This window comes from Anguilla anguilla, chromosome 6, assembly GCF_013347855.1.
Source record: "Anguilla anguilla isolate fAngAng1 chromosome 6, fAngAng1.pri, whole genome shotgun sequence".
Classification (NCBI taxonomy): Eukaryota; Metazoa; Chordata; class Actinopteri; order Anguilliformes; family Anguillidae; genus Anguilla; species Anguilla anguilla.
Genome location: NC_049206.1, coordinates 7,926,152 through 7,941,517, shown reverse-complemented (window position 1 = coordinate 7,941,517; position 15,366 = coordinate 7,926,152). Strand labels below are relative to the sequence as shown.

General features: G+C 52.7%; 1 protein-coding gene across 2 annotated transcripts in view; it reads right to left on the bottom strand.

Annotated features, from left to right (window-relative positions):
• Positions 1–15,366, bottom strand: part of eif2b3 (eukaryotic translation initiation factor 2B, subunit 3 gamma) — a 44,103-nt gene that overhangs the window by 19,584 nt on the left and 9,153 nt on the right. For both annotated transcript variants that reach the window (XM_035420173.1, XM_035420174.1), the window contains 2 exons: positions 12,620–12,779; positions 11,563–11,674 (listed from right to left, as the gene is read on the bottom strand). In XM_035420173.1, coding sequence (XP_035276064.1) covers positions 11,563–11,674; positions 12,620–12,779 — 272 coding nt within the window. The remainder of the gene's footprint in view (positions 1–11,562; positions 11,675–12,619; positions 12,780–15,366) is intronic.

The window sequence follows — 15,366 nt, the reverse complement described above, 5'->3', positions numbered from 1 at the left end:
TTCCCTGTTTTTCCCCAGATATGCGTGCAGTGAAAAAAGCCGTGTTGCTGCAGTGCTTTGGGCTTAAAGGGCCGGTATATGATTGACAGGGAAGAGCAGGGCAGTGTCTCCTGGAGTAATACATGCTAATGAGCGTGTCTGCTGAATAATGCGCCACCCTACTGAGGTCAGACAGTGTGTGTGTGTGTGCATGTGTGTGTGTGTGTGAGTGAGTGAGTGTGTGTGTGTGTGTGAGTGAGTGTGTGTGTGTGCGTGCGTGCGAAAGTACGTGTGTGTGTGTATGAGAGAGTGCGAGAGTGTGTGGGTGTATGTGTGTGAGAGAGAGTGCAAGTGTCAGCACGTGTGTTTGTGTGTGTATGTGTGCGTGTGTGCGTGTGTGTGTGTGTGTGTGTTTGTGTGCATGTGTGTGTGTGTGTGTGTGGATGAGAGAGAGTGCGAGAGTGTGTGCGTGTATGTGTGTGTGCGTGCGTGTGTGTATGTGTGTGCGTGTGCGTGTGTGTGTGCATGTGCATGTGTGTGTGTCTGTTTGGGGGAGGGGGGTTATAAGATGAACAGCCATCCCAATTATCACTTCATAACAGAGGGCTCAGACGCATGTAATCCTACTGAAGGACAGACTTCAGCTGTCTCAAATCTCTAAAGGCTACATTAGGAGACCCTCCCCACCACCGCCTCCCTATCCCAGCAACCTCTTCCCCCAAACGACTCCCTCACCTGTCGGGTGGGCCGCGGCAGTAGGTGTGCGGGACGTCCCACAGCCGCGCAGAGATTTTGGGGGGGGTGATGGCGGGGGTTTCCTGTGGCTCCCCCGAGCACATCCTCCCGCTGATGAGCACCACATGGGCCACATGTGCTGTCAGTGCGCGGCCAGCCGTGGCGAATGCCCGCGACCTCCGACCTCTCCCTCCCTGCCGCTTCCTGCCACGGCCGCAGATTCGCCGCGCTCCTGTCCCCGCTCCCCCCCCCCCCCCCCCCCCCCCCACCCCCGTTTCACCGCGCCTCTCGGATTCGGACGCGTCTCCACCGACGGCGGCGACGGCGAGGTATGGGCATTAGGAACGCGCCGAGGGCCCCCGAAATCTCCCAGCAGCCTCTGGAAGGGCGGAGAAAGCACCCCAGCGCTGACTTCAGGCCAAAATAAAAATCCATCAGTTTACACCCGGGCTTGGGGCCTCCTGGGCTGCAGCGCCCGGCAGAACGTCGGCGGCCAGATTCCACTAATCTTGCCGGGACACAAATATTTTCATGTTTCTCCACAGTGATGCACGTGTTTGCGGTTCAAAGAGGGGGGGGGGGGAGGAACACGGTCCACTGGCGCTTCACACACCAGGGTTTCAGGTGAACCGTGACCAGAATCCTTCTGTGCGTGCGGGCGCGCTCGAAAGCACGCTGCCTCCACCTCCCCAACCTCCCCACCTCCCCCGTTTTTTCCAAGGTGACGTTCACCGAGCGGGACCCCGCACTGTCCCCGGGCCCGGTGACGGAACGCCCCCCACCGGATTTTTTTTGGGGGGGGGGGGGGGGGGGCCTGGGGGCGGGTGAAAAATGCGATTTGAAACATTGAGAACAAAACGGGCCCCGTCTGCCGGCGGACGCTGACATCTCTAAACCAGATGCAGGGGCGCATAAATCACACAGCGAAGGGAGGAGAGAGGGGAGGAGAGGGGAAAAAAAAAAAAGAAGTAGTAGTAGTAGAAGAAGGTGGGGAAAAAAGAAAGGAACGTAAACAAGCGGAGGAGTAAATTATGACGGCTCGGAGCTGGCTCGGTCTGATCGCCGGGGCGAGGCGGATCCAGCCCCGCGAAAACCGCGAAAAGCCCGGCCCCGCGGACGTAACCGCGGCGGACGTAACCGTGGCTACCGTCCTCTGCGTGTCACGGCGAGCTGCGAGCCGGCCGGGCCGTGGTTAGCGGGCCGTCGTTATCGGGCCGCTGGTGCGTCTGTTCGCTCCCTCTGTCTGCTTTGAGCAGACACTCACCGACGCCCTTATTCCTGGAAAACAGGACTCCCCCAATCCCCCCACCCCCCCCCACCCAGCTCCCCCACACTCCCACCGCGCACCGTGGCCACACATGACAGCGGCCTGCTCTTCATCAAAGCGCAGCCAATGGGTTGTCGCACAACCCCCCCCCCCCCCCGCCCCCCCCCCCCCCCCAAACCCCACAACCCTCCCCAAATAATGTACTCTGTTAAAAAGCGGGACGTAAATGGCGTTAAAGGTGGATTTACGAGCCAGCGCCATAATCTCACATCACTGTGGGGCGTCTGTGGCCGGGGGGGGGGGGTCAAGGTGTATTTACTGCGTGCGGGTGGAGGGACGGGGGGCGAGGGGCGGGGGCTGGGGGCGGGGCCAGGCAGGACGGACAGCTGGGCCCCGGACCTGGAGCGACAGGTGCTCTTTATGTGACGGGATCCCACAATAAAAACACGCAGCAGCGGCGGCAGCAGGCCCCTCTGCATCAGGCTACTTGAAAGAGGCCAGAGCTCTTTTTAAGTGCTCTGGGACCCCTGGCTTCCACGGCAACGCCCCCCTACCCCCAAACCCCCCCCTCCCCACATCCCCCCCCCCCATCCCCGACACACAGCCCCAAATCAAACCACGGATTTCAATTCATTTCACGGTTGGGAAAAGCATAACACGCTGGACCCGGAGGGTGGGGGACACCACTAAGCCAGCGCTGTAACAGCGCATTAATGTTTTTTCCAGCGCTGAGCCTCTCCGTTGGTTCACATGGCTTCTTGTTTAATTGGGCTTGATTGAGCCGTTAGCCGCTCAGCCCGTCTGGGTTTGAACTTGAACGCAAAACGCTTTCGGCTGAAGAAACGCCTTTACCTGTACGGCTCGGTTAGCACAAACCCCCGCCTCACCCCCCCCCCCCCCCCCAAAAAAAACAAAAAAAAAACGCAAGCACCGCTCACAAAAGCACAAACGGCAGGTACCCTGTCAGGGGGTGTCAAACCTAAATCGGCATTCAATTAAGAGCTCAATCAAAGCGGGCTAACTGAAGGCTCAGCTAAAGGAGGCAGCAGCACGGGCAGGCTAGCCCCAGGGCTAGGAGACAGGGAGAGGGCTGTTATTTATGGCTGTAACAGCCACCTTTAAGGCTGGGGATAACTGAGCAGCGCAGGGCTTCTTACGCTCAGATTTACAGTTTCTTTTAAACCCGAGGAGAGAGGGGGGAAAAAAAACAGCGTGAGTAATCAGCGAACCCTCCCACCAATCGTGTGCGACTATACGCTGCGCCGCAGAGCGTTTTAATGAATGATTCACCGGATTCCCCGCTGTTCGCTTCGACTGGATTTCCACACACACGTCTTACGGCGTTACTCCACAAACAGGGCCGTAAAAAAAAACAAAAAAAAGAAGAAAATCTTTAAACCGCGCCAGAACGGGTGAGTCACGAATTGTTTAGCGCCGAGCTACCGAACGACTGAACCTACAACCCCCCCCCCTCCCCACCCCCCAAAACGCCGAATTCCACGTCCCAGCGGCGTGAGGTAATGCTCGCCACGGCAGCGCTCAAAGAGGGACAGGCCCGGCCCGACCGCGTCTGTGTCACGGAGCGAGTCTGCGTCAACATTAGCCTCGGTCAAACACGCGCGGGGCCGCCCGCGGGCCGACCGACCAACCGACCGACCGACCGCCCCGCCCGTGGCCCGCCGCCCGCCGCCCACCCCGCCGCCACGCAGAGAAGCCCCGTCTTTGTTCTCCTCGCCTCGACCCGGAGGGTAAATATTTGGGCCTGAAAAATAAAAAAAAATATATATATATTAAAAAAAAACAAAACAACGGAGACTGGGTCGGGAACACGTTGGGTGGTTCGGGCAGCAGGGTAACAGCTGTGCTGTGTGACTCCGCTCAGAAACCTCCCAAACATCTTCTCTCTCTCTCTCATTTATTTTTTTCTTTCAGAGTGCTAGGAAAGTTTAATTTTCCTGTTTTTCTCTCCGGCTTTTACCGTCGTGACGCAGGCAGGGTTTTCGGCCTAGTTCTATTTTGTTTTTTTTTGTTTTCCCTACGACACACACTCAGTACAAAGTTTTCCGGTTATTACTCTGCAGAGACAAAATACAAAACGCGCACACGCTTGTAAATCACGCGAATAATAAACGATTACAATAATAAATAACAATAACTAGCTACTTCAGTGCTAGCCCGGCGGCGCTACTTCCTGTTTCTGGCGGCGGGGAACGGGAACCGGGTGCTTGAAATTGAAGTTTGCGTTCTGATTTCACCCCTGGGCGCGCGGGGGGCAGTATATCAGGGGAAGCAGGAGAGGGAATTAAAGAATAGGGCTCCGGGCGGCTCGTAAATCAGGGCGCCAAGTACATGCGAGAGGCCGCGCGCTGGAGCGCGGAGGAGGAGGAGGAGGAGGAGGAGGAGGAGGAGGCCGCCGCCGCTGCCTCCGAAGCTGTAAAATCAATTAAAGGGTCAACCGCTATCACATGTGCGCCGCGCTCCTCAGCCCAGGGGCTGCGCTCGCAGGGATGTGGAAAGGACCGGGAGGGCCCCCCCCCAACCCCCCCGGCGGGCGGGGCCGGCCTGCGTGCGGACGCGCTCCCGTGCCGCCCGACTCCGCCCCCCCCCCCCCCCCCCCCCACCCCACACAACCTGTGTAAGGAAGACCTGGGAAAACCCCGGAGGAAGGGGAAGGGGAGGAGGGGGGGTCATCCCGTTTCAGTTCCACACGTCCGGGTTTCGTTGACCGTGCAGAAGGCCAGGCTGCACGGGACCAGGTTAAGTGTTCCACAGGCACTGGGACACAGGACTACAGCAGACTGCACACACACCCGTTTGCTGCGCTCAAACTAAAAGCCAAACAAAGCAACGAATCAAAATAAAAGAAGGCTCTGCACACCAAAAGATGGTTTTAAGTGAGGCTTTGGGTGTGCAGAGATGGTCACAATGGACACTAGTCATCACCATTTATATGCTTAACATTTTTACTTTGCTTTGCAACCTCTTAAAAAAAATCAATAACACTAAAGTATAACCCATGGATGGCCAACACTCAAATAACTAAAGTAAGCAAGAGCACTAATGAAAAGTCCCCATTTTCCTCTGTTTATGCAGACAATCCAGGGAATATACTGTTACGAACCTGGCTGTCAAGCCAATGAACACATACTGTTCAGTACTCGAAAACATGTTATAGCAAGAACATTTCGCACAGACATCTTGGGTTGCAACGGGTGCAACCTGAACGTCTCGAAACGAACGACAACACGGCCTCTCCAGCGAAAACGGCGGGAACCCGACACCGGTGCTGCGGCGTTTTCGGCAGACACAACAGCGCTCCCGGGCTCACGCCTCGGTGGGGGGGGTTCGACTACGCGGCGGGATCGATGACTCCAGGCCGTCGAGCAGCCTCCCGATCGCCGCGACGCTCCTCCGCTCGCTAAAACGCCTCGGGTGCCTGGCTGGAGGAATATCTCAGGCACGCGGTTCGCAGAGCAGGAGGAGGAGGAGGACCACGGTGATATACGGACGCCGCACTCCGCAGCTCTGCTCAGACGGGAGGAGCGGGCCTGGAGACCAGACGAGGAAGGACCGGCGGAGGAATCTCGGCCGGCCCGGGAGTCCAGTAAACACGGGGTCAGTCCGGTGGCCCCACCGGGCCGGCCCGGGGCCCTACGCTGCATCGCCCGAATATCGAGCCCGCCCCGCTCGTCACCCCCTCGAGACGACGGCACCTCCATCCGCAGCGCCCCGTCCATAAGTCAAACCCCCCTCCCCCCATACACCCCCCCCCCGTCCCCCAGTCTGTATAAACACACGGTCAGACGAGTAAACATTTAGACACGGAGGAGACAAACAGCGGAATGAGGATAAACAGTCCGGACGTCCCGCTGACGCCCCTCGCCCCCGTGTTCAAACACCCTACGGCCCGTAAAGCGAGGGATGAGGCCGGGGAGAGAAAACAGACTGGAAACACGGCCGCGCTCGAAAGATGTCTGTTGAGATAAACGACAATAAAGTTTTAAGACCCGTCGCGTGGAGGAGGAGGAATGCCCGACAGCTCAGAGCCTCTTTCACAAGAACAGCTTTTGTAAAAAAAAAAAAAAATTTTTAAAGCGGAGACAATGATTGGTTGTGGTCAATTTGAATGCATACTATTGGCTGGGTCATTTTCACATTGCCTAGGAAAAGGACTTTATTTATATGCTCTTAGTATCAGTGAAAATGTGTACTACATAAATGAAAGATTATGTGAGTGCTCTGAGATGAGACGTGAAGATAACTGAAACGTCACAGGTGGGCCGGTGAGTGCCAGCGCGTATACGTCTAACGTGTCTGCAATGTGTGTGTGCGGACACATCAGTCAGTACTCTGTAAATTGACCTTTGACAGCAGCTACAGCTCTAGAGTCTTTGTGGGTATGTCTGTCCGCGGTTTGCACATCTGGATTTAGGAATCTGTGCCCATTCCTCTTCACAGACACGGGCTCCAGCTCTGCCAAGTCACACGCAGAGCACCGAGGGACTGCGATCTATAAGTCTGGCACAGAGACGCTCCATGGGATTAAAGCTACGGCTTCTAGAACATTCTAGAGAAACCTTCCTGATCTTTGCCACGCACTCAGAGGTCACTGTCCTATAGGACGGTCAACCGCGAGTCCATTCTGAGTTTCTCTTGCTAACTGAAATAGGTTCCACTCGTGGATTTCCCCTTTTTGGCTACATCCACATTTCCCTCCATAGTGACAGGCTTCCCTCTAGTGTGATGCTGCTACCTCCATCCTTACTGTAACAGTACGGATGGTGCTACCTGGGTAAGCTGCGTTTGGTTCTCACCAGAGAGGGCCAAAGTGCCAAAAGAGGTCCATCAGCCCACTTTTTTCCACAAGTCCTCAGGGTCTTGTCATATCCCTTCTGGCAAACGCCAGGGGTAACTTAATGTCTGCTGTCCTCTAATGATTTCTGCTTCACCACTCTCCAGATCTATAAAGTTCTGCATTGATTGGTGTCCTCAGGACAGTTTCTCCTATTTAAAACAGTGAGCTCTGTAACTCTGTCCGTAACTCTGGGTGAATACTTTCTGAAGGCACTGTAAATGCATGCCAATGTCTTTGTGTGTGTGTGTGTGTATGTGTGTGTGTGTGTGTGTGGCGGTTGCGTGCGTGTGTGTGTGTGTGTGTGTGTGTGGCGGTTGCACGTGCGTGTGTGTGTATGTGTGTGTGTGTGTGGCGGTTGTGTGTGAGTGTGTGTGTGTGTGTGTGTGTGGCGGTAGTGTGTGTGTGTGTGTGAGTGTGTGTGAGTGTGTGTGTGTGTGTGTGTGTGGCGGTTGTGTGTGTGTGTGTGTGAGTGTGTGTGTGTGTGTGTGGCGGTTGCGTGCGTATGTGTGTGTGTGTGGCGGTAGTGTGTGTGTGTGGCGTTGCGTGCGTGCTCCGGGCCCCTCTCAGAGAGCAGCACGCTCACAGCTGCTGTGGCCCCTCTCTTTAAGGGCAGGATTTACAGTGGCTCCGGCTCCCTGAAGTATTTACGAGCTCTCCGAGAGCCCGCTCCCAGGCCCGTGGACCCCGGCCGGCCCGGGCGCTGACAGCTTGAGCAGCCTCTTCCGGGCGTGGCCGGGGCTCGCCCCGCGCGGGGGGCGGCGGGGAGGCGCGGCGTCGGGGGGCCCCAGCGAAGACGCTCCCGTCGCCGGGCAACACGCCCCGTATTTCAATAACCGCAAACTGACACCTGCCCCGCAAATTAGCCGGCTGGGAGCTTAAGCTAGCAGCAGCGCGGTTCGCACACGGACGTCTCCACGGCAACACCGGCGCAGATCGCCCAGGACCCGCTCCCTTCAGAGCAGGGAACACAGGCGCTGAGCACAGCCTGTTAATCATCACCGAAGGAGCACAACGGACGATGAAATGGACAACGTTCATCAGGAGCAAACGTATACCAAGAAGCACGGTTTTTCGGTTTGTTCCAAGGAACAGCTGAGAAAAAATCGGAACACACACTTGCAAGCATTCGTGTGCAGTGTTCATTTAGTCATATTTGCCAGTGGCTTGAATCCACAGTTCCATGACTCATTTAAACTGGCTGTTTACTTTCCTATACGCAACAGATGCAAAAACATCAAAATCGCAAATACATCAAATTTACTGTGAGTGAGAAACATCTGCGGGTTTTTCTCCCCCCGCACGTCTTTTCCAAAGAAAAAGCTACAAAAAACAGTTTCAGCGAATTCGTGAGGTTTCTCTGCATAACAGACGAGCATTAGGAGAAACCCACCCAAGCTAAGGACCCTAAAGAACCAGCCACTCGGAGGCTGGCTTAAAGATGGAACAAAGGAAACGAAAAAATATTTCCAAATAAGAGTTATTGCCTATGACTTTCATCCTTAACAGTATTAATACAGCACAGCTAATTCTTATTAAACTATCTAAAGGCCAGATTCTGAGCTCCAGCAAACCAATTTCATTAGTCAACATAGTGGTTTCCACATGTCCCATCTTCTGCACATGCAAAAAGGCTTTAGCAAGCCTGGCCTCAAGTGTCAGTGTTTTCCTTGTTCTATGCAGCACTACAGTACTGCAGAAGCAGTGAGTATATCTCTATGAACATGTTCACTCGCTTCACTTCTTAAATAACCCTGGACGAGCTCATATGCTCAATGGACGTTGCGCATGGTAAATGTAACTACCTCGCCTCAAACATCCCGGCTTTGGAAAAGAGCACCGCACCACGGTGCCTAAGCAGCAAGGTTCAGGACCCGGAGAGACCTGAGCCTTAAACCTGGACATGCCCTGCAATAGGCTGGAGAGCAGGAGGCCCAATCAGGAGCCAAGCCAGGCGAATCCACGGTAACCCGGCACGTCACGTGACACAGGGCCTCGTTGCGGGCCCTGGCACGTTTTTAACACTGAAAGTCGTAGTCGTGGAGTACGCCCTGTTCCCCCCCCCCCCCCCCGCCGAAAGACTCATGAGGAACCGAACGCTCCTCAGGGCCACAGGAGAAAGTAACATCCAGTTTTTCGTTAATTCTCTGCCCTCCCTGGACAGCTTCGCTCGCTGTGTTCTGGAAGGACGTGTGGCACGAGGCACGCACAGCTCACGTTACCATGTCTCTAAGTCAAACCGCACAATTTTCCTCCAAATAACCCTAATGCTAAGTATTTCTTCAGGGGAAAAGCCACGATTAATAATAATTACTGGCAGTTCTCTTTCCCCCTAATGTGATGAATTTGACTGCAGGAATTAGAGTAGCAACGGCTAGTCAATAAATCACGCTGCTCTCAGGCATAACGGAGAGAAAAGTCGCCCAGTAAAATCATTTTCCAGTCAGGCGAACGAAGATTTGCACAGAACGGCTAAATTACTATTCATCACACACACTAGCTTCCCGGGCTGGTGAAATAGGCTTACATCACACACCGCTCACCATGCTAGCTTGGGCATTTGCTTGTACTCATCAAGGAAAACCAGACACAGCAAGCTAACATTAGCAACCTGATGCTATATCCCTACAACCTGATGCTAAATGACTAAGAGATACTGAATAAGGTTTTTTTGTGAACTACCCAGGTACCAGGATGAAAGCTTTCAAGGCAAAGACACAGATCATCTTAAACACAGACAAACTCAATTCCCTGTAAGCACCAACGGCGGCACATAACGGTGTCTGAACTGCACAGAAAGGCACACGCGAGGCATCCGGGAGACATCTGTCCAAGATTATATATGTTGACGACCGCGCTAGCAATACTGACAGACTTGTCAAGCTCGGTAATTTTCTGGCCTCGGCAGTTTCCTCCCCAGCTGGGATCGCGCTCACATCAGCGACAGACTATTCGTACACAACAGACATCACAACGGGCACCGTCTGTAAATACGGCGCCGAACAAACGTTGATTGCGTTTACTCAGCCAACGCTTGCCGTTATTTGTTATCGTACGCTAGCCGATTCCCTAGCCAATACTATGAATACAGAGCACGATAAACCGAAAAACATGTTATTATCATATCGTATTCTCAGAGAGGATAAACTGTGGTGTGTGTTCCTCTGACTATAGGACTTCTTGGTTAGTTAACCCTTTAAAGGTCTTGGGTTAGAATGTTGACTGTATGTGATTAGAATGTTCTTAACTGAACATTCTAATGCTGATGTAACAATCACTACTGGTAATTCAAAGTAATGAAGTTCCAGAACACAGACTCAGAATTTTGGGGAGCAAAAGAAATTCCAAAAAACCTACTCTTCAAAGGGTTAAATACTCCACACTTCACAGTGACCTGTTTCTCCAGCCTCGTTTCCAAGGTGGAGGTTGAGGCATTCCAGTTTCCCCCCCTCCCGATGCTTTGCTTTGGTAGCAAGAGGCAATGAATTCACTGTATTTGACTTTTCATCCATTACAGTTTGCCTGCACTGGGGGCTTAAATTCCATTTTTTTTTTATTACTCAAATGTTTTTGGACCACACGATTCACGAATGAGTGTAGAAAAACACGGGCGGAATAACAGATGAACCTGCCGAATTTCCCCAACTAATTTCTTCACCTTCGGCCAACGAACACTTTCAGAGTCGTATGAATATTCTTTGGGTGTTTCGTTCATTTATTTATTTATTTATTTGTTTGTTTGTCAGACAGAAAGGAAAATTTTTTGCCTGCTAGCAAGACCATGCAATAATAAAACGGCATAGCAGTGATCGAAATAAATCAGATGCAGCTAAAAAAAAAAAAAATTAAAAGCCATCATGCTCGTGTTTTACTGACAAAAACTTTGAGTAAATACCATTGTGATGCGTCATTACACTTCTCTCTGGCTACTTTCAATGGGGCATGGAGGTACGGGAGTCACACCATGTTCCTTAGGAACATAAACGCGCTGTGTGGCTCACGCATACCTTCGCTACGCATAACGGTTCGTAACTGTCCAGGCAACCGGCTACAATGGCGCTTTTTAGACTGAGCTACCATCTGGCATGATCCAGAAAAAAAAACACACAGCTTCTGAAATAAACTTATCTGAAATAAAAAACGTACTGCTATGCGCGCCTCTGTTCGAATCTCTGAGAGGCCGGGGTATACCTCCATTTTGGCTCCGTACGCAAAAGTGTTGTCTTAAGCCGAGGTCAGCCGTGGACGCAAATTGCACGGCAGCGGTGACCAGGGCCAAGGTATGTAAGCTAGACAAATAAGTCGTTCCCGAAAACTAGGCCATTCATTACGGAATTTTTGGCTAATTAAATGTTTCCAGATACGCGTTTTCCTCAATAACGTACGGAGAGCCGCCACACAAACTGGCACAGAACGCCTTGTTTTTGCTCGCATGGCGAAAGCGACCCAGCGTTGCGGGAGGACGCTGTTCTTTCCGAACCCGACCTCCCCTCTTGCCTGGCGGCACAGAGACACACTCTGGCCTTTGTTCGTGTCCCGCCCTGCCCTCGCACGCCCAAGCGCGTTGGCACGGCAACGTGGGGTTTTTCGGCAGGTGACTCGTGCCCGCGCTCACCGGAGCCCTTGAGGGCAACGGCGGCGGCGATGGCGAGGCTAACGAGGCTAAGCTAACGAGCTTTCCCGCTCGGCAGAAGCGGCGGCTAACAGCCGTTAGCGCTCGGACACTCACTTGCGCATGATGGACTTCCTGATGACGAGGTCTTCGTCCAGGTCCGCCTCGTTGGCCATGAAGAGGAGCCTCTTTCCCGAGCTGTCCACCCCCACGAAATCCCGCTGCTCCCCTGGGGGGGGGTGAGACACGGAAAGACCCGCTCATTGATGACCCCAACCCGCATCCTGCTGTCAATCATCCTTACAGCAGACCCACAGCCAGCTATTCCCCCAGCTAACACACAACGTTCTCACAACGTTGCCGCCATGTAGTGGCAATGCTATTGTTAACACTGACAAAACGTTCCAGTAATATTGTGAGAGCGTTCTGTGTTAGCAGGGAGAGCGCACATCTACCTGTACTGCACAAACTGAACGCGGAACGCCCGTTGCAGACAAACACCATCAATCACAGCTCAACTGACACAACCCGTAGTTTCAAAAACAAACACAGCCAGCAGCATCGGCCAACCACGAGGCCCGAGAAACAGACCACGGAGATTTTGGTTTATTCTAAACTCCTGATTGCTATAATGTGCCATTATTTCTAAAAATGACCTTGTGTTCAAGGTTTTTCCCCCCCCTTTTTTAAAGCCAGATCTCTACTAAAATTTCACTACTTTTTGAAAACCATTGCTTAGTGAAATAGTGACAGTTTAAAATATACATATACTTTTGTTCATTGAATAAAAATGTAAAAAATCTAAATGACAACATACGAACATGACATTTCATTTTTTTGCTTCATTCACGCAGGCGAGAAAGTGGATAAGAGACGTAGAAGGGATCGCAGCCCAGATGGTGCCATGGCGGGAGAGGGGGGGGGCACGGTGGGTGGGAGGGGGCGGTACTTGTATATATCTGGAGAATCAGCCTCTCTACAGACTGCACCAAACATCCGCCAAGAAAACAACCTGTTTTTAACCGTCAGATCAATGTGCTATTTAGTGCACAGTATTTACAGTTAAAGAACACAGAGGGCAGTCCTAAATAAACAGAGGTAGTAATAAATGCAGTAATTGGCTCCTGCTTTTTTCGGAAGGTGACGGGCCGGGGGGGTGGGGGGGGAACCCTACCTCCCTTCTTCTTCCCCTTCTGTCCCGGGACGGTCTCGGTGAACTCGTGGGTCTTGCTCATCAGCATGGACAGCGCGGCGTCGTGGGCGCGGAACAGGTCCACCACCTCGTGCAGCGCCGCGTCCGTGATGAGGTCACAGCTCACCACCAGGACGTCCGTCTACGGGGAGGGGGGTGGGGGGGGGGTACAGAGGGGCACAGTCTTACATTACAGCCCCTTATAGGACTCCACCCTTCCTTCCTGAGCATGAACGTGCGATGGGCTTTCAGGAACTTTTTCAAAAATATCGAGTTACTGCAAAACAGGTCTTTGTCTGGATACATTCTGTGGAGAGCCACGGCCGGCTTGGTCTAATAATAGAGCTCACATCGGCTTTAATGAACGTGCCAAACGCACAGTTTTCAAACAAACAGCAAGTCTAAATCAAAGGGCCAGATTTAGCAGAAAACCAAACTCGTTCAGTAAACCTCGACAGCTGTAGCGCCTGAAGCAAAGTCAAATTAAGAACTGAAAGAAAAAACAAAAAAAAAAACACTAATATTTTCCCATTAGATATCATTTTTACCTCGGCCTTATTATTACCAGTGACTGACGTGCAATGTGTGTGGCGTACTGACAAAGGTCTCAATATCAGCTCTGTCTGGACTGTTTTAGTACAAGTAGTCCAAGGTCCAATTTAAAAAAGTTATTTTCCATTTTTCTCCATTTCCTTTTTCATTAATCTTCATTTCCTCCCTGCGTCTCAAACGCTGGCGTTTCCGTGGCAGGGTGAGTGAGACGGCCGCTCGGGCCAGTGGCGGGAGCCGCGTTCCTCGGCGAAAAAACCGCGCTCGTTCAGAACGCCTTCGGCCGAGAGGACGGACGTTTCAGACGCACGTCGGAGGAAACGGCGAGGCGCTTTTGTTTCGACGGCTTCGCGCTCCGCGTAGCGCACGCCGCCGAAGTCGCATCGCGCTTCATTCGCTAAAACAAACGTCCCCTTTCATTCCCCCCGGACACACGTTCGCTGGCAGACGACAAACGAAGCAGGACACGCAACGAGGCTCGCGCTAAGTTCCTGCTAACCTTACATCCGGATGAGTGTGTTAAGCAGGACACTTTCGTTTGGGTAAACTGATACCTAAGAATTCAGCCGAAAGCAAATTGCTCTAAGAAAGGAATACATTTGACCAGACCTAAACAAAATAAAGGGTCGGTCACAATGTCTGCATACATGTACATTATACACACACAGTGAACACGTATGTAAAAATAGGAGTTCTGCACTGATTTTCCTTGGCCCTACGGTATTTTACTGCCAGCTGTAGTGTTTTTCTGAACCCGTGATCTGTTTTTGATAGCATGTTATGAAATGGAGGGGAGTAATGTTTTACACGGAGATCCAGCAGCGGCTGCTGGCCTCCGCCAACTCCGGTGTGCCTCCGCCAACCGGTATCAGTGTCACATCTGACGGACGTCATTATACCGCCATTAACCCCAAATCAGCCTTTCTGGGTTCCCCCCCCCGCCCCCGCTGTTCCAGCACCACTGTTCACGGGCTCCATTTCTCCTCGTCCTCGCAATGTGGCCAGTTTCATTCGGAGTTTCGATGAGCCCGTAGGCCCCCCGGTTTCTCATTCTGCAGCGGCCAATCCCAACCCTTCGCACCGAACGTACGCACGCGCAGGCTCGCGCTTACCTACCTACGCCCCCTAAAACGCCCGTAGCGCACAAAAGAGGAAAGCTTAGTTACGTTCTCCTGACGACGGTCACGACAACACACACACACACACACACAACTAAACGGTTTTATGAAAGGAGGGAGCGTGAAGCTCAGTGATAAACGCTGCGCTCTCTCAGCTCCAGTCCTTGGCGGGTCCTGGGGGCGGGGGGGAGGGGTGGGTGGGCTGATAAATCGTGGCGCGCCTCGCCGTTGTTTCTGTTTCAGGCGTCTGGTTGCCATCTGCTCTGCCCGTGGCGGGGTTCGCGGGTAAATAAACAGGCGAGCCCGCGGGGGGGGGGGGTGGGGGGGGGTGGACCCGTCACAGCGCCCCGCTGCACGCATCGTTGGGGAGGCCCTGGCGTGTGACGCCCCCCCGGCCCGGGGCCCCCCCGGGCCCCGCTCACATGTTCGGCAGATAAGAGGGACCCCCGTCTCTATCTCTGAGCCCTTTCCTTTCATCCTGCGGATCTGTGGAATGCTTTAAAGAGCTAACACACACAGTCTGCTCTCTGAATAACAGCACAGAGGCCTGCTCAGCCGCCGCGCGCACCACTCTCACCGCTCAAACGCTAACGACCCAATCACACGTTAGCGAGGAAAACCGGACTCTTTCTGACAAATTCAGAAATGAACATTCCACAAAGTGCACAGCTGTAGGGAATAAGACTGTGGCTGCAAACACAGAGCGCTAACAAATTATTCAAATTCATCACGACACAATGTTGTCCTTATGGTGTTAACTTAAATAACCTAATGCATAATCGAAAATGAATGAATTTATCACAAAAATACAATGCAAACGATAGGGGTCAGTCAGAATAGAAAAAGGAATTGCATTTTTTTAGTAAATTCTGTGTAATTCTGCGGCTAAAAGCTTTGCGACTGTGTTTATAGACCGCTTCTTGTTTTATTTTAATACATTTAAAGAATTTCCAGCATGCTAGACCTTCAGATAAATAAACCACACTGTTGAAGCAATACTCTAGCTCATCTTCATTTACAAACGACCCACGTGTGGTTGTTCACCTACCACTGCCATTTCAA